General features: G+C 49.7%; 1 protein-coding gene across 2 annotated transcripts; it reads right to left on the bottom strand.

Annotated features, from left to right (window-relative positions):
* Positions 1–570: 570 nt before the first annotated feature.
* On the bottom strand, positions 571–21,006 carry FFAR4 (free fatty acid receptor 4). 2 transcript variants are annotated; one of them, XM_032432584.1, is made up of 3 exons: positions 20,364–21,006; positions 11,667–11,795; positions 2,435–3,110 (listed from the first exon to the last, which is right to left on the bottom strand). In XM_032432584.1, exons 1-3 carry the CDS (start codon positions 20,928–20,930, stop codon positions 2,721–2,723), a joined length of 1,086 nt encoding a protein of 361 aa, XP_032288475.1. In that variant the 5' UTR covers positions 20,931–21,006; the 3' UTR covers positions 2,435–2,720. The 2 variants fall into 2 exon arrangements, with proteins under 2 accessions (XP_032288476.1, XP_032288475.1); XM_032432585.1 differs by lacking the exon at positions 11,667–11,795 and having other exon boundaries at positions 571–3,110.
* Between the last annotated feature and the right edge of the window lie 989 nt (positions 21,007–21,995).

The raw sequence follows: 21,995 nt of genomic DNA, 5'->3' as shown, positions 1-21,995 counted from the left end.
GAAGGTGGGATGGTGGGCTCGCCCCCAGCCCTTCAGGGTCTCTAGCACTTAATTCACTTCTTAGTTCAGGTATGGCCAAAATGTTGAGGGAGAGGTGGCTGGGGGCTTCCCTGGGGGAGTTAGGAGATGGGCCCCTGGAAACCAGATCCGTGGGGAGATCATGGCACCTCCCACTGGAGTGCGGGAATGGGCTAGCTGGGATTAGAAGTAGCGGGGCTGGGGAGGATCACCAGTGTCCACACCATCAGTGGCCCCCGTGAACTCAGTATGTCACCACATGCAGAGTCATTTGCCTTCGTTCCCCAGGAGCTCCCAGGAGCATCACATTTTTATCTGGAAAAGGCATCAAGACTTTGGTACCAGAGTCTTGGTTTTAAGTCAAAATCCGGGTCAGATACCTATTAGCTGTGTGATTTGGAGCTGCTTATCTGTCTTCTCTGAGCCTCACTCTTGTGAAATATGGGGAAACAGTACCTGCCTGATGGGATGCAGTGAGGATTCGGTGAGAGCCCTTAGGAGCTGTGCAATCCTGGCGACGGTGCCAGGCTGACATCTGTGACGTGGGTCGGGAAGTGGGGAAGGGCACATGCGTGGAGAGATCGCTGCCTGTGAGCTGGCATAGCAGGGAGCCATGGGTGCCCTGCGTCCCCCCTTCGATGTGCTTTGTTTTCCCAGCAGCAAGAGAGGAGACAGCAAGGGAGGAGACAGGCAGCTGGATATGGGAAAACTCTGCCTGTCGCTCATGTCAGAGCCAGGCGCTTCAGCCTCAGTTTGATGATCCCAGACGCCCATAACATAGCCACACATCACTTCACAAAACAGCTTTAATGAACAAATCTAGTAACTAAAGATGAACCAAAGATCCCTGCTGTCCTCTTGTTCTCAAGCTTGTGATCCCCATAAATCTTACTTCAGAAGCAAGCTATTCAAGAAACCTCATGAACAATGACAACCAGTGGCGCTGATTTACTTTGCAACAAAGATTCGTTGAGCACCTACTACGTGCTAGGCCCCAAGCTGCTGTGAGTTGCAGTCATTGCCCAGCCTCCAAGTGACAGGTTCTCTTTGGCTCTGGTTTCTTCTCCCCATCCCTTTGTCCCAGGGATATTTCATAAAACCATAGACCTGTAAACACTACCTGATGACTCCTAGCATTGTATGTTTGGGCCCAAGTCCCACATCCCTGCATCCAACTGCCTACTTTCCATTAGGATCTCAAATTTGTATGCCCCAAACAAAACTCTTGGTTCTCCTACCTGCCATTCTTCTAGTCGTTCCCATTTTTGTGGCCTGCCCAGCCATCCAACCACTGTCAGGAGTCACCCTCGAATCTTCTCTTTCCCCCACGTTCTACATCCTGTCCATCAGTAAATCGTGCTTACTCTGCCTTCTCAGAGTGATTCTGAGATCCTTTCTCACAACACCCCCACTGAGGCCACCCAGCTCTGACTTCCCTCTTGTTCTACTTCAGCAGCCGCCTAACTGGTCTTGTTTTTATTCCTGCTCCTCAAAGTCCATTCCCTGCACATCAGCCAGGGTCATATTTAAAGATAGATATTAGGTCATATCAGTCTCTAATTGCAAACCTCCAATGGTTGCCCACTGAACAGAATAAACTCCTTCTGTGGCCTCCCAGACACTACACAGTCCAGCCTTCTACCTTCTCTGGTTTTAATCAATGGGCTCCAGCAGGTCACCCATCTGTCCTGGCATCAGGGACAGTTTGTAGCATAGAGGAAGCTCAGTCAATAGTTTGCTTCACCTACACCAAATTTTTTTCTGTCCCACAAGTATACCAACCCCTTTGCACCAGGACCAGTGTCTGCAAGGTCTGCAAAGCCCTGCTCCCCTGGATTCAGATGGTTGGCTCTTTCTTGTGATTTACCTTTTGGCCCAAATATCACCCCCAGAAAGGTCTTCCTAGACCCCTCCCTACCCCATCCAAATTGCCATCACTGTCCTATTTTCTTCATGATGTTACTCCACTCTCTACTGACTTCTATTTATATTATCTACTGACTTCTGTTTAGTGCTTCTCTCCCCTGAATAGAAGGTAAGTAAGCTCCATAAGGATAGGTCCCTCCCTTAAGAAGGACCTGACAGGTGGATTTGTGGAGGGAATCTCTTGTGCTCTCATTTTCGATGTTTTGAATCATCCTATCTCCTCTCTGATTTCATGACATGGCTTCTCCTAAAGGGGTCCATGGCATTTCTTATAAGTGAAAAACTAAAGTCGCCTTTAATTATTCCTTGGAAGTTCCTCAAGTGCTCTTGACATTAGTGAACGGTCTTAAGGCCTTGCAAGTCTGGTGGGAGGAGGGGAGGGATACCTAGAGCGGCTGTGACCCTTCAAGGAGAAATCTGGGTCCTGGATCATTTCCAAGAATCATTCCAGAAACCAGCACGGTGTGCTTTACATGTAAGAAATGTGATTGCTGAACAGTTATAAATAAAAATGTATTCAACTCAATCATATTACAAACATACTGAAAAAAACTTCATATTTAAAAGGAACCCATAGCAAAACATTTTATAAAGGGTAAAACTGTTATACTGAATGATCACCCCTTAATTGACTGGTGCTATAAATGTGTATTTGCATAGGTTACATTTTGTTAAAGCAGGCTACACTGATGTGATGGTCCTGGAAATTCACTACCTTTGAAAACATATCATGGCCTTCCAGAGGGTGATAAACTCTGCCTATAGAGAAAATTTAATTAGCTGGAAATAATAGACAGATCATTTCTTCTGACAGACGTATCTGTAAACATGGCTCCCTTTTCCGGGTAGAAGAAGCAGCGAAAAATTCTCCTCCATTCATTCTTAAACAGTGACATATTATAGAGAATGGGGTTCAGGGCTGAGTTGGCAAATGTGAAGGCCACCACCCAGAAGAAGAGGGATGGCCAGATGACCAGATCTTGCTTGAAGTTCTGGATCAAGATGAGGAGGATGGTGATGATGATGGGGCTCCACATAATGAAGAAGGAGATCATGAGCAGGAAGAGGGTCCGGAAGAGCCGGAAATCCTGCTGGGACACGCGGATATGGTGGTTCTCTGAGTAAGCCAGATTCACCGTGAGCCTTTTCCTTGACGCCTTCGTGATCTGCAGGAACACCAAACAGAGCCAGACCACGATTTACTGCAGGATGTTGGGGGGTTTTGACTTAGGAGGAGCAAAGCATCCAGCGTTGGAATCTGCCATCCCTGCTGCCCTGGGACAATTTGGCTTTGGAACTTTGTGTGGAGAGCACCTGTCTCAGCAGCCTGCACTCAGGACGCTCTGGGGAAATGGGGCACCTGGCTGACCCCCACCCCCCCAGAAAGAAGGCAGAAACTCATCCATATTGTAAATAGAGTTGATGCAGAGAAGTGAAAAGGCTGAATTGGATGGTCTAGAAGAGAAATACATGAACAGAAGTGCACTGCTACAGTCTGAAGGCGTCCCCCCACATTCATATGGTGGAATGTTACGGCCTTCCCAGGGCTGTGACACTGGGAGGCGGGGCCCTCGGAATGTGATCAGGTTCTGGGCACCAAGCCCTCATGATCGGTGCCGTTAGGTGAGAGTCCCGGGACAGCTCCCTCAGCCCTTGCACCGTGTGAAGGCAGTGAGGAGTGGGCAGTGTGCAGCCTGGAGGGGGGCTCCCTCATCTTCAACTTCCAGCCTCCAGAACTATGGCAGATATACTTCTGTTGTTTACAAGCCACCCAATCTGTGTGGGTTTTTTTTTTTTAATTCAGCCTTTTATTTATTTTTTAAAGATTTTATTTATTTATTTGTCAGAGAGAGAGCGCACACAAGCAGAGGGAGAAGCAGACTCCCCACTGAGCAGGGAGCCGGACGTGGGGCTTGATCCCAGGACCCTGGGATCATGACCTGAGCCGAAGGCAGCCGCTTAACCAACTGGGCCACCCAGGTGCCCCCAGTCTGTGGTATTTTGTGATGGCAGCCCAAACAGACTAAGACACACATCTTCCTTAGTATTTCTTTCTTTCTCTTTTTTTTTTTTTGAAAGAGGTAAGTAACTAATTGTATAAAAGCAGTGTGTGTTCAAGGTACAAACTCAAACAATATGATACCGAAGCAGATCAAATTAAAAATATAAGGCCTGTGGCCTCCTATGCCCTCCATTTCCACTCCCTGGAAGAGACCGGTGACCAGGGTCCCGTATGTCTTTCTGGGAACGCTCTGCTATCACACACAGGCCTGGCCACGGGAACACAGATGTCTGCACTCTGCTTTGCACACACTTGGGACCATGCCACACACCTCATTCTTAACCCTTCTTCTCTTTCGCTTAGCAGTTTATATTGGTGCTCATTGCATATCAGCCCAAAGAGAAGGCACCTCATTTGTTATTGTGTCAGTGGTTGCAGAGGTTCTAGAGTGTGGCTGTTCCAGAATTTATCCAGGCCCCTATTGATGGGTATTTTATTTATTTCGCCTTTCTTAAGGGGGAGGGGTACTGGTTGAAGTGGCAGCACACACACTAGTCTGTTTCCCCTCCCCTCCAGGTTGTTGGGTGGCAGAGGGGGCAGTGGGAGATGGCATGAGGGTGTGGCCAGTCCGGGCGGAAAGGGAGCACTGAACTCCCACATTTGGTTCCTTTCCTTCATAGGAGCAACTGACCTGGATCCACAGGCCCCTGAGGTGAGGTCAGTGGAAGGTGGCGGAGACTGGAGGCTGCTCATTTGCTAGGACAGCTGTAGCCAGGAGTCAGCCTGAAAACGAAGCTGGTCTGGGAAGGGCCCACGATGCCTGGAGTGTGGGCCATTTGGGAATGATCCCCTGATCAGTGGGCTCTGTTGGCCCCACCACCGGCTACATGGAGATCAGACACCATTCATACAGAGGGGGACAGTCCCCTCACAAGGGTGGGCACATAAGGGAGATTTCAACAGCAGCCTCATCATTTATGCTGTCCACGTTACCCTGCCAAGAAGGCTTGAGTCCCTCATACAGTGTCTTAGACATATTTTTTGAGTGATGTGGATGTACATTCCTATTTATTGAGCACTTACTACGTGCCAGGCCCTGTACATATCCCTTGGCTTATCTCTTTACATTCTCCCAACAATTCTGTGACAGATGTACTTTGATGATCCCCGTTTTACAGATGAGAAAACTGAGGCTCAAAGAGGTTGAAGAACTTGCCCAACAGTGCCCAGCTAAGCAGTCACAAAACTGGGTTTCAAACCTGGGCAGTCTGACTCCAGCCCATGCTCTTAATCTTAAACTAGTTCCTTCCTACCCTCTACTATTTCCGCCAATGGAAATCCTTCTGCCTGACCTATGACCCCAAGCTCTAATGCCAGCCACGCCAAGAAGGCTTTCCGGTTCCTCTCCCAAGTGGCATCCCGCCGTGCTTTGTTTCCAGTACTCACGTGGCCCTTGCCACGTGGCCTGTGCCATGTGGTCGCTGCTGACGCGTCGTGGCTACCTCTGACCACCCACAGACTGCAGGCTCCCTGGGGGCTGGGCAGCCTTGTGGCTTCTGTGGCCTGGGGCTCTAGCAAGTGCCTGACGGTGACTGGGAGCAGACAGAGAAACGGGCTGACTCATGGTCCGAGTGGGTAAGTGGTTGGGTCTGTTTTTAGCACTGACTGATGCTACGATTTCCTCTGCCCATGATTCCCACTACTTTCAGGGAGTGCGAAAAGCTGGGCTCCTTATAATCCAGTGTGGCTCCTTGTTGCTCCCTTCCCCATGTTAGATGGCGAGACGAGTTAACTTCTACCCGGGCTTCAAAATGTCTCTGTCATTGCACAGAATGCTTCGTGTGTTTTAGGAGAAATTCAATGCTTGACCAACTTGAGGGTTAACCTTAATCCTTAAAACAGGCCTATGGGGTAGGTTCTGTCATTGCCCCATTTTGGGGACAAGAGATGGAGGCTCTGAGGGGTGAGGTAACTTGCTCAGGGCTCATGGTCAAGGGTGGGGGGGAAGCACACCTCAGGGGGAGGCGTCTGAGCTCTTCACTGTGGGGCTACGAGGAGAGAGGACGATGCACCCAGGCGTGTGGTCCGTGGCCACCCTGTCATAATGACCAGGCAAGTGCCTGGGCCCACTCTCAGATACTCACTTTTGTGGGTCTGAGCAGGCCCAGAAAACTGAACTTCTCACAAACTCCCAGGTGATCCTTGCTGACTAAAATATGGGGACTACTAATTTAGGCCAACAGATCTGGGATTTTCTCCCAGTTCTTTGAAAAGAGTCACTTTGTAAACTGTCCTTTTGAGACGCACTGCTTTCACACCCAGGTGAGTGCCTGAAGGCCCTGAGAGAAACCTCTCTCCACCTCACCCCTCTGCGGCTCTGTGCCTCCACACCATGGTTGCCAAGGGTGGGTGCAGGGAGAGGCAGGTCCCCACTGACATAGCTCGTGCCCTAGGGGTTGGCTCTCCTCTGGGGGCTGCTTGGTCAATCAGCAACCTCCAGATTAGAATCTTCAGACAATAGACTCCATCTTTCCAGAGGGCCCACCTCCCTCTCCATCACCAGCAAGCAGGCCCCAAAGCTGGGGAAGGGCCAGACGCGGAGAAGGGGTTGCACGTTCACTACCTGACACCTTCATGGTTAGCTAAAACGGAGCTCATTTCTCAGGTGAGCGCTGAGATAGGGGAGGGTTTTCCAACTTGAAGCTAGACGCTCACTCTCTCATTCGGCAAACATTTACTGAGCCCCTACCAGGTGCCACGTACTCTTACAAGTGCTGGCTAGTCAGCAAGAAAGAAGGGAGCCCTGCCCACCCTGCTTTCCATGGAGACCGAGGATGGGGAACGAGAAATGTAAACCAAGCCCCAACAGCCAGCAGGGACGGCCGCACTGAAGGCACTTGGGAGTGACTGGGAGACTATTACCCTGGGAAGGTACTGATTGGAAAAAGCCACTGAAGATGTATAGCATGCTTGAGTCAGGAGGGAAGGGGAAGGACGGAAGGCAGAACGGTGGGTAAGGCCACCGGCCTGAGCTCGCAGAGCAGCTCTGGAAGCGAAGAGCCCAGCTGAGGCCTGCTCTCCGTCCTTGCGTACGTAGGGCAGAAGCAGCGCCCGGGCCAGGGACGTTAGAGCAGTGTTCCCCAAAGGAGACCCACGGAGCACCAGTGCAGAGAGATGCTCTGTGGGGGGAAAAGGGGGGTCTGGGGTCAGATTTAGCAGCGCTGCCTCTATTCCTGTGCTGGAGACTCGCAAAGTACATTCGTGTAATGAAGCCTCTCGGAAGTCCTGCAGTAAGAGACCCACCTGACACTGATTCATCAGCATTTCCTGAACTCATGGGATCAGGGCCCCCCTTTTCTAACTTCTAACAGCCCATGGAGTTCTAGAGAGTGCTTTAGGGGAGATGCCGCTTTAGAGCAATCAAAGATCAGGGTGACTTTAAGAAGGCACTTCTCAGGCCCATACATGGAAACTGAGTCAGAGGGAAAGGGGTGGCAAGTGGAGTTTTGTGTCTTCAGGCTTCAGATGGTTTGCTAGTTGTGTCTCTATGAAAATAGCTGAATAACACTGATGTTCATTTTACAGAGTTGTGCTCTTGACAGAAGAATCTCAGCTGAAAAGCTGATCCAGTGTGTCTGAGTTATGAGTATCTTCGGAGGGAGAGAGACACAAGTTATGAGGGCCTGTGCGGACGCTCCATCCACCTGGCAGCTTACCTGCTTCCAAGTTACCCGCTGGGCAAACCCACAGGTCCAAAGTGAGGACAAACATCACAGTCCTCCCGGGAAATGGGCAACAGTAAGTTTGGCTAGTGGGGTGGAAAGTAAATTTTTTTAAGTCTTATATTTGCATTAGCATGATTTTCAATATCACAATGCTAGATCTCTTTCCAATTAAAGTCTAGCAGCCACAGGGTGCCTGGGTGGCTCAGTCGTTGAGCGTCTACCTTCAGCTCAGGTCATGATCCCAGGGTCCTGGGATCGAGCCCCACATCGGGCTCCCTGCTCTGCGGGGAGCCTGCTTCTCCCTCTCCCCCTCCCCCTGCTTGTGTTCCCTCTCTCACCGTGTCTCTCTCTGTCAAATAAATAAATAAAATCTTTAAAAAAAAAAAGTCTAGCAGCCTGTTCGAAATTTTATCATATCTGCATTCTCATTTTATTGTGTTAAGCAATCCACTGAGGCCTATCTAGCTCCAGACAAAACTGAGGCCCACAGTAGTTAAATGACTTGCCTAAGGTCACACAGTAATAAAGCTTGGACTAGAATCTGGGTCTTAGGACTTTTTGTTCAGTGATCTTGTTCAGTGATTTTCCCGCCCAAAAGGAGAAGGTACTGTAGGCCCTTTCAATGTGAGCCAAGGTTTGCATCTTACTCATTCAGGGTTTACTGAGTATCTACAATGAATAAGCCAGGCTCTGTGCTAGGCAGGGAGCTACAGCAGGAAACAAAACAAAGTCTTGGCCCTCATGGAGCTTGCATTCTAGTGAGCAAACAGATGCTTTACAAATAAATCCACATAAATGGAACATGACAGGGGTTGTAAGTGCACTGAAGAGAAATAAATCAGGGTAATAGGGACTAGAGAATGATGAGGAGGGTCTCCGGGGAAGAGCCTTTTGAGCAGAGACCTTATGGAATGGGGGAGTGGCCCGCACAGAAATTGGGGGAATAGAGATCCACAAGAGGAAATCACAGGTGCAAAGGCCCTGAGGCAGCTGTGTGTTGGCATGCATGAGGAACAGCCCCACAGCCAATGTGGCCACAAGAGAAGGTGAGAAGATGAGGTTAGAGGGCAGCCAGATCACACAGGGTCTTAAGGTGAGGGCTTTGAGTTTTGCTCAACGTGTGAGGGAATCGATGGGTTCTAACTGATATCTTTGAGTCACTACTCAGAGCACTGTTTCATAACTGTGAGTCATGATCCATATTCTGTCTCATCCAGGAGCCATCCTGGGGTCTGTGATGGGAAGAACTGAAGGCTGGCCATGGATCTGGAAAGTGATGACCTGCAGTTTAGAGGCAGATGGATACCAGGACACCTCCCCCAAATCATCAGGGCCCTTGGGGGCTCCTGGAATGTTTCTGCGTGGGCCCTGGCCTGACAGAAAGATGGAAGACGGTGGGATAAGTCAATCCTCCCTCAGAAGGTGGCTGAGAAGTCTGAGGTGAAGTACATAGGGGCAGACCTGAGCCCTGGCAGCCTCTAGGGAACTCGGGAGTGCGACTGCCCCTGGAGGAGCCCTGCTCCAGCCAGCGAGGCCTGCTCTAGCGTCAGTTCCTGGTTCCTCATTCTTGCCATGCTCCAAATCTGCGCCCTGCGGTTTATTCAAAATCTCAACGGTAGCTTTCCCCAGCATGCTCTGAGAGAAGGGTCAGAGGGGCTACCTTGCCTAACACGTAACAACAGAAGTGGTTTACTCATCCCCTGCTATGGGCAGGGAGTATCTCTGACCTGTCTCCCAACAATCCTATGCCATCCGAGGCATCACCATTACGCAGATGAGGGAGCTGAGGTTCAGAGAAAGTCAGTATCTTGCCAAAGGCCACACAGCAAGGACTCAAAAACTGGGTTATTAAAAGAGCCCTTTCTTGTCTCCATGTCTGCCTTTCACGGCCCTTTGCTCTTCTCTCTCCTTCCCCTCATTCACTTCCTACATCTGCACAACACTCAACAGTCTGCCGCGGGTTAAAGCTCCTTCTGGATCAAGAACATGGCCTGCTCACTCTTGACCAATCTCCACTCCCCGCCAACACATTGCATAGAGCAGCTTCTTAACAAATGTCTGAGGAATTAAGGTGTTGGGACCCTGGGGCCAGACTGCCCGAGTGTAAGTCCTGATCCTGCTGCTTATGCGCTCTGTGATCTTGGGCAAGTCACTTAGCCTCTCTGTGCATTGGTTTTCTCATCTGTAATTCTTAATAGGATTAAATGAATTCGTTCCTGACACATTGTAAATACTACATAAATATTTGTTAAATAATTTTTAAAGAATTCATTCTAAATTTATCTTCCTTTTTCCCTTACTCCCTTTCTTTTAAGGTAATAACAGCTAATACTGATATAGCATTTACACATGCCAGGCCCTCATTGCAAACATGTTACAGACCTTAACTCCAGGCCTGATGCTGCCTCATGAAAAAGGCCCAGGCTGGGTGTCACTTATGGGTCACAAGTCAACTGGTGGGGAAGAGTCTAGAGAAGAGCATGGCAGGCCATTTCCCACAGGACCCAGGATTAGCAGAACCAGATGGAGGTTGGCCTGGTTTTGGGTTCTGAGCCTCTAAGAAGTTTACAGATCCTCAGCTACAAAGAAAGGGTCATAAAAGTGGCTGGATAGCAAGCAGGACCTACAGGGCCCCACTTCAATAAGTTCGTTTGCCAGATGACCTATAATATGCAATAAAAACCAAGATTCAACAACTATAAACCTCCAAGAGGACTTCTTGCATTAAACCTTCTGAGATGAGCATGAACACACGCCATCTGCCTGGGCCCATGTGAATGGGCTGCGTCAAGAGGCAGGAGCCAGGGGCGCCTGGGTGGCTCGGTCGGCTGGGCGTCTGCCTTCGGCTCAGGTCATGATCCCGGGGTCCTGGGATCGAGCCCCGCATCGGGCTCCCTGCTCGGCGGGGAGTCTGCTTCTCCCTCTCCCACTTCCCCTACCTTGTGTTCCTGCTCTCGCTGTGTCTCTCTCTGTCAAATAAATAAATAAAATCTTAAAAAAAAAAAAAAAAAAAAAGGCAGGAGCCAGGCTGGCAAGGTCCTTCCCATTGTCCCTGTACATACTCACTTCGAAGGTAGCGATCACTTCCTTGTTCAGCGCACTTTTGAAAAGCACCTTCTCTGGGAGTGTGGGGTAGCAATGGGACAGTCACAGGAAGGGGCTCTGGTAATGTTCTGTTTCTCGTTTTGTTTCTGGGAGCTGCTTCTAGGAGTGTGGTCACTTTGTGAGCTGGGTATGCTTTTCTGGATGTATATTATACTTCAGTGAAAAGTTTTTAGACGTGTCCATTCTCCCTCACTATATTTGTATAGTATTGTATAGAGTCTCCCTCACTGTTTGTAATGGGTAACAATGGACTCAACCCAAAAGTCCATAAAATAAATTATGTCACATCCGTAGGATGGAAGACCATGAAGCCATTAAAAAAATGAGGCAGAGATATAAAAACAAATATGGAAAGATACTGCAATCTAGTGTTAAGCCAAAAAAGGAAATTACAAATAGTGTTATCTCAAATCTGAAACGAACAAACCAACATTGGGTTGAACCATGATATACGGTTGATATTTGACCATTTTATATGGTTTATCATATATATATGTATATATGTATATATACACACATATGGCATAAAAGTATGTATATAGGTAAATTTGTAAGAAAATTAACCTCAAAAATGTACTTTGAACTGTTAACAGTGGGAGTAGATTTCTGTGTTATACATTTCTACATGTCTTTAATTTTTTATAATGAGCTTTGCATTGCTTTAGTGATCAGCAAAATAATAAAAATAATGATAACAGTCATAAAGATATAACTTTTTTTTTTTAAGTACCAAACTCTTGCCCCTCAATGTTGCAGAAGGGTGGACCTGGGCAGGGAGCCAGGACTGGACTGGCGTGAACCCTAAGGTAACTTCCAACCTGGAGGCTGATTCCATCGGAAACATCCCTAGCCCAAGTGGAGTTCAGCTGTGGCACTTGAAGCACACATACCTGTAAAATTTTGGAGTAGCTGATCACAATGAGCAATCCTGGCACCAAGAAGTTCAAAGTAGCAAATGACACATCCCAGGAGATTTCTCCGGTAATGCTGGGCCAAACCAGTGTGCAAATCAGAATTTCCTAGTTACAAGAAGGAAGAGAACGTCATTTCCATGGTGGCTTCTTATTTGACTTTAGCTCAGTCCCAGTAGGAGGGTGCCCCAAACTGTTACACTGGGGTGTCACCACGATGCAACTAGGATGACAAGGAAACTCAGCATCTCTTCCCCTGCCCAGGCAAACACACCTACGAATCATTTCTCTCTGCCCCGCAGAATAACCACAATTATTATGCCCATTCTCCAGGAGATGCAACTGGGTCTCAGGGTCACACGCTGGTAACAGCTCGAGTTAGTTCCCGGGCATGACTCCAGGCCCAGTGTTCTTCCCACTTCCTTGGATTGAGCTGCCAAGAGCCCTGGAGCCTTCTCTGCCAAGTCCCTCATTTTACAGATGGCAACCCTAGATTGGAAGTGACATGCTACACACAAGCATATACAAACAGGCGCGAGGTTGCAATGCAGTCACCCTGGGACCACTGAAGGCACCAGAAACGATGTTAAGGCACTAAGGGTTCATTTAGGGGACGTGCAAATGTCTACAATGCGTCAAGCTGCATCAAAGAAAGCCGCAGCTTACCCCAAGACAATCCTGGGGCCCAGCCTTGGAAGCTCTCTCCTCACGTGTCTCTCCTTGCAGAGGGTCACACGACAGCCCCACATAAGATGGAAAACCACTGGCATGGGGCGGAAAGGCCTGGTTTGTGACCTTGCTGTTGTCAGTGTGTTGTGCTGAATTCGAGCATTTGACGCTAATTACCAGCCTCGAAGCGTGTGGGGACATTATTACATAGTGACTAGGAGCTGCCGCAACAATTTCCTCCAAAGAATAAATAGGTCAATGAAAAGAGATCTGTCTGTCTGTCTCTCCTCCCAAACACAAATTTCCCGCGCCTGCTTGACTATAGGAGCAAACTATTTAGAAACCAAGTTGCCCTAAACACTTCTGAACACATAGAGCAGACTTTCAAGAGCACATTCTGTGTAAAAAGAGCACATTGTTGACGTTTGATGGACAAGGCATCTTAACGAATTGTAGTAGTAGGATTTATAGCATCATTCATTCATTTGGCCAATATGTGTTGAAGGCTACACTAAGCAAGGGCAAAGAACTTTTATCACATATATCATAATTGGGTGCTCAAACTCAAAATGCAAACGAATAGGCACTTCTTTTCCTATTCAGTATTAACAGAAAATACTCACTGAGCATTTATTCTAAGCCAGGAAGCAGTTTACATACATTATCTCCTTGAATGCTCACAACAACCATATTGAAATGCATATTATTATTTTTCCGATTACACAGAGGAGAAAACTAAGGCTTGGAAACATCTTCTTAAAACAAGAGTCTAAGACACTAAAAGTGTAGTTCTTTTTAATCATATAATATCTTCTCCGGAGAGCTAAGTGGTTATAAAAGAAATCCAGGGACCTACCAAGAAAACTCTTAAGGCAAGTCGAGCAGGGAAGAATGCTTTAATGGTATTTATACCTTGAAAGGGGGGTGAGAATGTTGCTTCCTTTTCCTGTCTCGTTTAGATGGCTCACAAATGTACTAGTCATTCCAAAAACTTGGCCCTCGATCCCCATCCCCACCGTCCACACCCAAGGGGACAAAGTGCATTTGATCTTTCTACATTGTGGTAACTGGAAAGAAATGTGTATCCTTCAAGGATCTACTGAGTATTGGCAGTGTGGTGATTATTTTGAGATGATCTCTGCCCACCATGCCCTCAGCCTACTACACCGGTGGGCAACACGGACCAGCAAATATGGTGGAGCAGCGATCAGAAAAGATGATTCCAGCCCTGAATGTGCCTTGGTCTCTGATTCCTATACTTGAGATAGGAAAAGGTACCGGGAGGGCAGAAAAACAGGCCCCAGAACTGTTTCTTAAAACCCCCAAAGGCCCCCACCTCTTTCTAAAAGCCTTCTCCAGAATGTCTGCCAAAATCTCTCCAAGCTTAACATGATTTTGTAGAATGTATAACAATAGAGCCAGGTGTTCTCCCTTCGATAGGAACAAAGAAGTAGATCCCCAAACACTCTGCCTGTATTAGTCCCGTGATGCTGAAGAAAATGCGTAGGTGTGAACGAACAGATACTCACCTGTGTACACGTGCCCACCCACCCTGACACACATGCGTAGACAAAAGGCTGCAGGGTACATTCCAGAAAATTAAGTGTCTGTTTCTAGGTGGGACTCAAGTTATTTTTGTTCTTTTGGCTTATCTGAATTTTCTAGAATTCCTATATTATTTTATAAAAGCAAAAAAAATGGCGATAAAAGTCCATTTTTAAAAGAAATGAGCATCAAACATGAAACACAGATTACCATGCTAGTTTAGCAAACCTAACCAGCTATTTTTTTTTCAACAAAAACAAGGAACTCATCCAGTTCCCCCAGTTTCATGACTCTGATGAAGACGCTCCTTTACCTTCTGATTTCTGGCGCTCGCTCTAAGCACGGAGTGTGATAAGGAAGTAAGATAAGAACTTTGCACAGCACCCCCAGGCATGACCGAAGTGACGGTGCAACTGGCCTGTGTGGACCGAATGACGGATTTATATGCTCTTTAGAAAGCTTTATATGGTATCCTTGGTGAAGTGCAGTGTTTATTCTCATTTAAAAATCTAACAACAGGCACCAGGCGCACAGTCAGAGAGCTGGCCTGGTATTACGATTGTGTTTTTGTGGGAAAATCTGTCTGACTTATATTATTTTGATTCTAGGTATTCTCTCCTGGGCTGTGACTTAGGAGGGAGCGTGGTAGTAAGTCGGCTCTGGAAGGTGGGAGACGTGAAGCTTATAATATTCCCTCTACTTTTTCTGCACATTTGAAATGTTTCCTGATTTTAAAAAGGAAACTTGAAAACCCAAAGGGCTAGCTCTGCTTTGTTCCTGAGCTCCAGAAGCAGAGCTGGCCAAGTCAGCGACTGTCCTTTAATTGCTTTGTTCAACCACCTGCTGACTCGAGCCCTGGTGGCTGCATCACCGTAGGCCACAGTGAGGATGGGCAAGGCGAGGCCCCTGCCCTCAAGGGGGCTCTGATGTGCTCAGGGAGAGAGAGAAGCGCTAAGAAGCTTCAATACAGGGCAGCGAGGCGCAGTGCCCAGAGCTACTGGGGACAGGCAAGCGCAGTCCCAGAGGAGAGCGGCATCCTGGGGGCAGGGGGGAGGGCTGAGTCCACTGTGCCTGGAGGGATGGGGCTTCAGTCAGGAGAATGGGGAGGCTGGAGCTCAGTGTCGGGACCAGAAGGGATGAAGGCAGGAGGCCACCTACAAGGGTGTTAAGTGTGGTTAAGTGTGACTTGTATCCCCATCCCAACCTCTACCTCTCCTGGGCAATCTCATCCACTTCCATGGTTTCTTTTCCAAGACGCCGATGCTTTTTCCAGCCCTGTCTTCTCCTGAATCCCAGACTGGCCCCTGTGCCCTGAGGACATCTCTGAAGGCTGCCTCACAGGCATGTCAGGCTCCGATGTCCCACCCCAGAAGGCTGCACCTCCTGCCATCCCTGACTCAGGGCATGGAGTCGCCGTTCCCTACACTGCCAGCAACCAGAGTATGGGCTTTCTGCCGTCTCCCTCCTCCCCCCCCACTCAGAGGGAAACATTAAGCTCTGCCTTAATAGCTATCCAACCCTCCCCCCCCCGCATCCCCGTATCTCAGTCTCGCTGGCTCACCCCTCCCAGGCCACGCCATCTCTCACCTCGTAAGTCCAAACTCCCTCCATGGGCACACCTGGCCCTTCTCCAGCTGACCCCTGCCACTCCTTCCAGCACCATGTCTTGCCAACACATGGGCTATTTCCTCTGCCTGTAATGTCCCTCCAGTCCCCCACATCCATGTCTGGCTAACTGCCTTTCATCTTCACCACAGCTGAGATACCACTCATTCTCTTCTGAGAAGGCTCCCCTGTGGATGGGGGCATCTATCTATAGGCACTGCTCAATGTGGACCCTTCTCCACCCTGGCTGACTTATTTGCAAATGCCACCTGATTCCAGCTATTTCTTGTCAACTCCTCTAGTGATGCTTCTCCGAGTAGCCCTGAGGGTCTCTTTGTAAACCATTCTCCCTCTTCCACTTCTTCAAACAAAATGGAAGACTTCGAGAGCACTTTAAGGAAGTGGGAATTCTAGTGGATATCCCCTTGTCTACCAGCTTCCCAACAGAAGAGAAAGAACATATCAAGGCAAGAGATGCACTTATATCTTAAAGGTATCCTCTAATAGTAACAGAGGCCAGCCAAGTGTGTTTATCGCCTCAGCCAGTTCACACTCAGCGGAGACACGACGGCCTTCCGGCCTGCTATGAGATTGGGGCAGGCAGAGCAGTAAGACAGAGGGCTCCTAAGGAAGCGTGAACTCGCGGGAAAAGGCGCGGGGAGAAGCACAGACCAGGGCTAAATTCTGGTTCCATCCCTTGTCTGCTCTGTGACTTTAGCATTTCCCCCTTCGGAAAATGAACATACGAACACCTATTTATAGGGTTTCTGCGAGAACCAAACTGGGCCAGGGTCTGAGACCATCTGCATTGTCAATACGTGCACCTCCTTGATCAGGACGCCGTCGTGGTCATGTGACTCGTGGTGAGGGCAGTGGGGCGAGGGGGCGGGTGCTCGGTAAATGTTTGTGCAATGAATAGGCAGCACATTCTGGCCGGGGTGGACAGTCCCCCCAACCTGCCAAAGGGGGTCAGTGCCTGCCAGAGCCACAGCACACACAGGCAGGAATCCTGTTGGAACAGGCTGAGTGGACCTGGCTGAGATGTCTCTGTTGCTAGAATGTGTCCACCCTCTTAAAATGGCAGTCTACTGGGGCGCCTGGGTGGCTCAGTTGTTAAGCATCTGCCTTCGGCTCAGGTCACGATCTCAGGGTCCTGGGATCGAGCCCCGCATGGGGCTCTCTGCTCAGCAGGAAGCCTGCTTCTCCCTCTCTCACTCCCCCTGCTTGTGTTCCCTCTCTCGCTGTGTCTCTCTCTGTCAAATTAATAAAATCTTTTAAAAAAAAATATGGCAGTCTATTGTTTTACAGCAATCAGAAGAATTACACTATTTAAAGAATGTTTGAAATATTTATAACCAAAGATAAGGAAACTAATAATAGCTGGCAATTCTTGAGTGCTTAACTGTGTATGTACCAGGTGTTGGCTCGCTCACTGAACACTAGTCCCCATGGCAATCCTATAAGGCTCTACTCTCATCACACCAGTTCTACAAATGAGGAAAGGAAGGTATAGAGGTGGGGACCCCTCGCCTCTGTCACACAGCCCCTAAATGACAGAGATGGGATTCAGACTCGGAACACTGGACTCCAGAGCCCACACTCCGAATAACAAATTATCTATCATTCTTAGCGTGTCTATCATTTCATCCTCCCCACAGAGAAGTTTGAGGGAGGCTGGTCACCCTGGACTGCGGGGCACCACTGCCCAAATGGACAAAGGTACTCATGTTGCTGTTCTGGGGAGCTGGGGGGCACTCGGATTGGCAGAAAGCTCTGAGAGGCGCTGTGGCCCTGGCTAGCCCTCCTCAAGAGGAGGCGGCCAGTGTGTGTTTGGGGTTAGTGAGTTCCCTCAGCCAGTGGTGTGGGTAGGAAAGTGTCCCCCATCCAAAACCTCCGTATTTAGTGTCCAAGTAGGAAGGGGCGGGCAGAATCTCTACAGACAGGAAGCTGGGAACAGAGGATTAAGAAAACAAGCTTTTGCTAATTTTAAATGTGAGACTCCATTCCGTCTAGCCTAGATCCTTTGCTGTCTCTTTTTTTAAATGGCCACACTCTTTTTTTTTTCCCCGTTTCTCATTCTTTCAACTTATTTCTTCCATCCCTGAGCCTCAGTTTGCTCACCTATAAAATGAGTTGTTTCCTAAATGCTCAGGTCACAGCCCTTGAGGAACAGGGGAGTTTTTCTGTTCCTTGGCTTATTGGCAGGTGCACGTGGTGGGGAAAAGACAAAGAGGATGGGGAGTTCAAAAGGACCATCTGGTTTTTTTCTATTACAAGCTCCCTTGCCCCCCCTCTCCTAATTTCAGGGAGGAGGGCTCCTGCGACCAACTCACCTAGCCCTCAACCTTCTGAGGTGCTTCTGAGGTGCTCTCCCAGTGGCTTTGCCCAATCCCTCTCCAAAGGCTCTATGACCAAGGAGGTGTTTCTGCGTTTATAAAGGAGAGGTCTGCATGCCCGCCCCAAGGGAAACTGAGGGAAAGCCACCACAACACAAGTCTCCATGGAAGCCCCTCACAGTTCAGCTCTGGTCATCCCAGAAGTGCTTTCGAAGGCTCCGACCACACAGACACCCTACCAGAGGTAAAATACAGAGTGACAAAACAGGGAAGCTCCCCCATCTGAGAGAAGGCCTTCTTGCTCAAACAACCACCTGTGTCCATGTAAGCAAGCAGTTTTAGTCTGGGAAGAGACAAGAGCCTCACTTTTTTTTTAGCGTTATTTGCCAATTAAGTCTAAGTGTACCTAAAACAGTTGTAAAAGGGAAGGGCACAAGGTACATGTCTGGGAACATAAGATACCCTGAAGATATAGTCTATTTGATCTTTAATTTCCTGACTGTCATTGTTTTCTGTAAGAAAAAAAAAAACAGGGAAAAGTCCCTCAAGGTCTGTGAAAAATACAGAAACACTGTTATTCCGTGAGAGAATAACTTAAAAAAAATCAAAAGGCCAGTGGCAAAACCTAGCCTCCAGCTGATCCAACCGGTCTGGGGTGAGGCCTGGTCTTTCACTTATTTTAGAAGCATCTAAGTGACCCACTTTGGTTCTCCAGTACATCTGGGCTGAGGAGGACAGGCCTGCCCACTAGGTTAGGGTCCTTGGTCCGCTATGCTGATGGCACCCCACTAGCTCAGCTGAGCCCAGCCATCCTGGCCCCCACTTGAGGGGACATGGCCACAGGCTTCCATGCTCTTTGATCAAGTGCCACAGGCCTGACATGGTTCCTGTCTATTAGTCATTCAAGGCCTTAAAACAAAACAAAACAATCAAACAAAAACCCCACAATGTTCCATGCAAAAAATAAACTATTAGGAGGTCTGATTTGTGTTAAAAAGAAAAAAAGAGAGAGAGAGAGACTGCTTACACAGGATGCAGACTTCTCCCCACAAGCCATTAAAAGGCCTGTGTGAGGGACTGGTCTGGGGAGACCCCCAGAGAAACCCACATCTGTGTCCACGCTCCAGAGCACCCACCCAGGAGGGCATCCTCTGCTCAGACTGTGTCCATCTCTGTCGCAGGAAGCCTTCCCCCAGGTCACATCTCATTCCCATGCCTGCCTACCTTCTAACTCCCTTCTGGTCACTGGGTAGGCCTCTCTTTGGGACTGTGGTTTGTGACGGTTTTGCTCAGGCCAGAAAACCAGTGAGTTGTAGAGAAAGGGAGGGGGCGGGGGAAAACCAGCTTAGGGCAGACCCTCGGAGAGGCTGAGCCCAGAGCAGGACTCCTGCTTTCCTTTATAAAGGGCGTACAGACTTATGTCCTCTCTCTGTCCCTCCCCATGAGGCGCAGAAAACCTAGTACGCTCAGATGACAACCAGAACCGCTGGCCACTGTCCTCCACCCGGCGGGCCTGCAGGTGCCGCGCCCTGGACTGAATCTCGGCGCACAAACTTCAACAGCGCTGCGGGGCAGCAACAGGAACAGATGTGGACCGCGATTCTGGACCGTGATTCTGGACTGCCGAACTGGAGTGGACCCGAGCCAATGTCATGAACTGTCTGCAGAACCTTTTTTTTGTTTTTGTTTTTGTTTTTTTAGGTCATGGACCTCCACAAAGATCCTAATGACAGCTCTGAGCATACTGCTCAGAATAAAGCTCATCTGCCAGCGTCCGGAATCTGCTGAACATTCGGGCGCCCAGGATACTCTGAAGCCACCCATCATGCCAGGCTCCCCGGGGAGAGATCCTGTGGTCTAGTCTAATCCTTCCGTCTTGCACTTGGAAAAACTGAGGCCCCGGGAAAGGATCACAACACCCCTAGTGGCAGTATTGGGTCTGGGGTCTCTGGGTCTCCGATGCCCTTTCTCCCTGACTCTACCCTCTGGTTCTCAAAGCAGGACCCTTACCCAGCCCGCGCTGAATCTGCTGAGCACGATCTCGGCTCCTCCTCGCACTAAGGACGAGATGCCCTGAGCAAGTCATTCCTCTGTGTGCCTCAGCTTCCTCATATGTAAAGTGGATGTGCTAGTAAGAGTCCCGTAGCACCCTGCGAGAAAGCAGATTTCGGTATACACGAATGCGATTAGCCATTCCGGATCCTCGAAGTTCCATCTGGCTGGCTCCTAAACTCCCCGCTATTTCACTAACCTCAATATAAAGAGTGCACTTTGCAAGCGTTTGGGGGACTCCACTTACAAGGTTTTGGAGGGCGTTTACGGGACCTACGTCGCTGCAGTGAAATTTTAGAGCTAAAACTTCAGAGCACCCGGTACAGTGACACAACGATTAAATGCAACAAATCGCCTCTTACTGTTCTGTTGTTTTTGTTACTCATTATCCCAGGTCATCGTTTCCGTGGGATCCCCGGCTGCCAGCCCGCCCCAGACACCTGCCTGGCGCGCACAGCCCGGCGCTCACCTGGTCCCGGCCGGAGGGCCGCTGGGGGACGACGCGGAAGAAGACGCAGAGGGGTAGCGCGGCCAGCGCCGAGTAGCCCCAGATGAGCGCCAGCAGCGCGGCCCTCGCCCGCCGCCCCAGGCCCCGCATGCCCCGCTGCAGGCGAACGATGCACACCATGCGCTCCAGGCTGACGGCCGCCAGGGTGAGGATGGTGACGCTGCCGCTCAAGCTCATCACGTAGAAGAGCAGGTGGCAGGCGACCGGGCCCAGCAGCCAGGCCTCGGTCCATCGCACGGCCAGCACGGGCGGGATGGCGCTGGTGAAGAGCAGGTCCGCGCAGAACAGGTTGAGCACCAGGCAGGCGGTGTTGCCGCGGCGCCGACGCCGCGCCACCAGCACCAAGGCGCACACGTTGCCTACCAGCGACACCGCAAAGATGAGCGCCAGCACGACCGTCTCCACAGCGGTCAGCACCAGCCGGTGGTCGCCCTTGACGTCGGAGAAGAATGGGAAGCGGGTGCGGTTGGCCCGCTCCAGGCTGCGCGGGGACCCTGTGCCCGCCGCCTGCGCGCACTCAGGGGACATGCCGGGCGCCCCGCGGCCCGCAGCCGTCTGCGAGCGCGCTCATCTGGGAGGCGACTGAGCGCCAAGGCGGGGAAAGAGGGAGGGAGGCGGTTGCGACATCTCCCCTCTGGCCCCCTCCCGCCGCAGGAGCGCCGGCGCTGGGCGTTGCGCGCTGAGCCCGGGGCGCGCGGGAACGAGGAAGTGCCAGGCGACACAGGGCTGCAGACACCCGGGCTAGGCGGCGGCCGGTGCCCGGGCCTCACGCCCTCGGACTCTGGGGGAGCGCCTGAGAGGCCGGGAAAGCCCACCTAGAGAACCTCCTGGAACCCCTACAGGCCCTCCCCAGCTCCTGTCATCCTCCAGGGGCATCCTGTGTGTGAAACCCCTAATCCATCGATTTAAGTAAAATTGATTTAGGAGTGTCAGAGCTGGGCTTTGGAGATCATTTTGGAGATCTATGTTGTTCAGGCTTATCAGAGAAGCCCTGCGGGTCTGGGGGTAGATTCCAAAGCACTCTGCAATGGGCCCAGACCTTTTTGGGGGGGCGGGGAGAGGGAATCGTTTGTTTTATCATTGCTTAGTAACATGTGACCTTGGCTAGATTATTTTATTTCTCCGTTCCCCAGGGTTCTTTTCGTCTATAAAATGGGACTAAAATATCTCATTGGGTAATTGTGAGGATCATATAAAGAGATGAACACTTGGCACATAGTAATTGCTCCTGAAATGTCATCAGTTATTAGTTTCTATAATAAAAATGTATGTACATTTTGCATTTTGAGCAACAAGCAAGGATACAAAAATGCTTTCATGTAAAAAGAGTGGGGTCCCAAAAATCTTGAATAAGCTTGGCACCCCAGAAAGACAGACACTCCACGATTTTCAGGCGGACACACAGGCTGTGAATGTATCTCAAACACCCCAATTTGAGAAGCACTGGGCAATCCAGTCCCCTTTATATATAAGGAAACTGAGGCATAGTGAGAAGTGACTTGTTCAAGGTGGCCCCTGGTTAGTAATAAGAGCTGGGTCCCCTGCCCCATGTCTTTCCACCACCCCCACAGTGTCTAGTTTTCTGTTACAGTC

Source organism: Phoca vitulina, unplaced genomic scaffold (genome assembly GCF_004348235.1).
Source record: "Phoca vitulina isolate PV1807 unplaced genomic scaffold, GSC_HSeal_1.0 scaffold48, whole genome shotgun sequence".
Lineage (NCBI taxonomy): Eukaryota > Metazoa > Chordata > Mammalia > Carnivora > Phocidae > Phoca > Phoca vitulina.
This window is presented reverse-complemented; position numbering and strand designations above follow the sequence as displayed.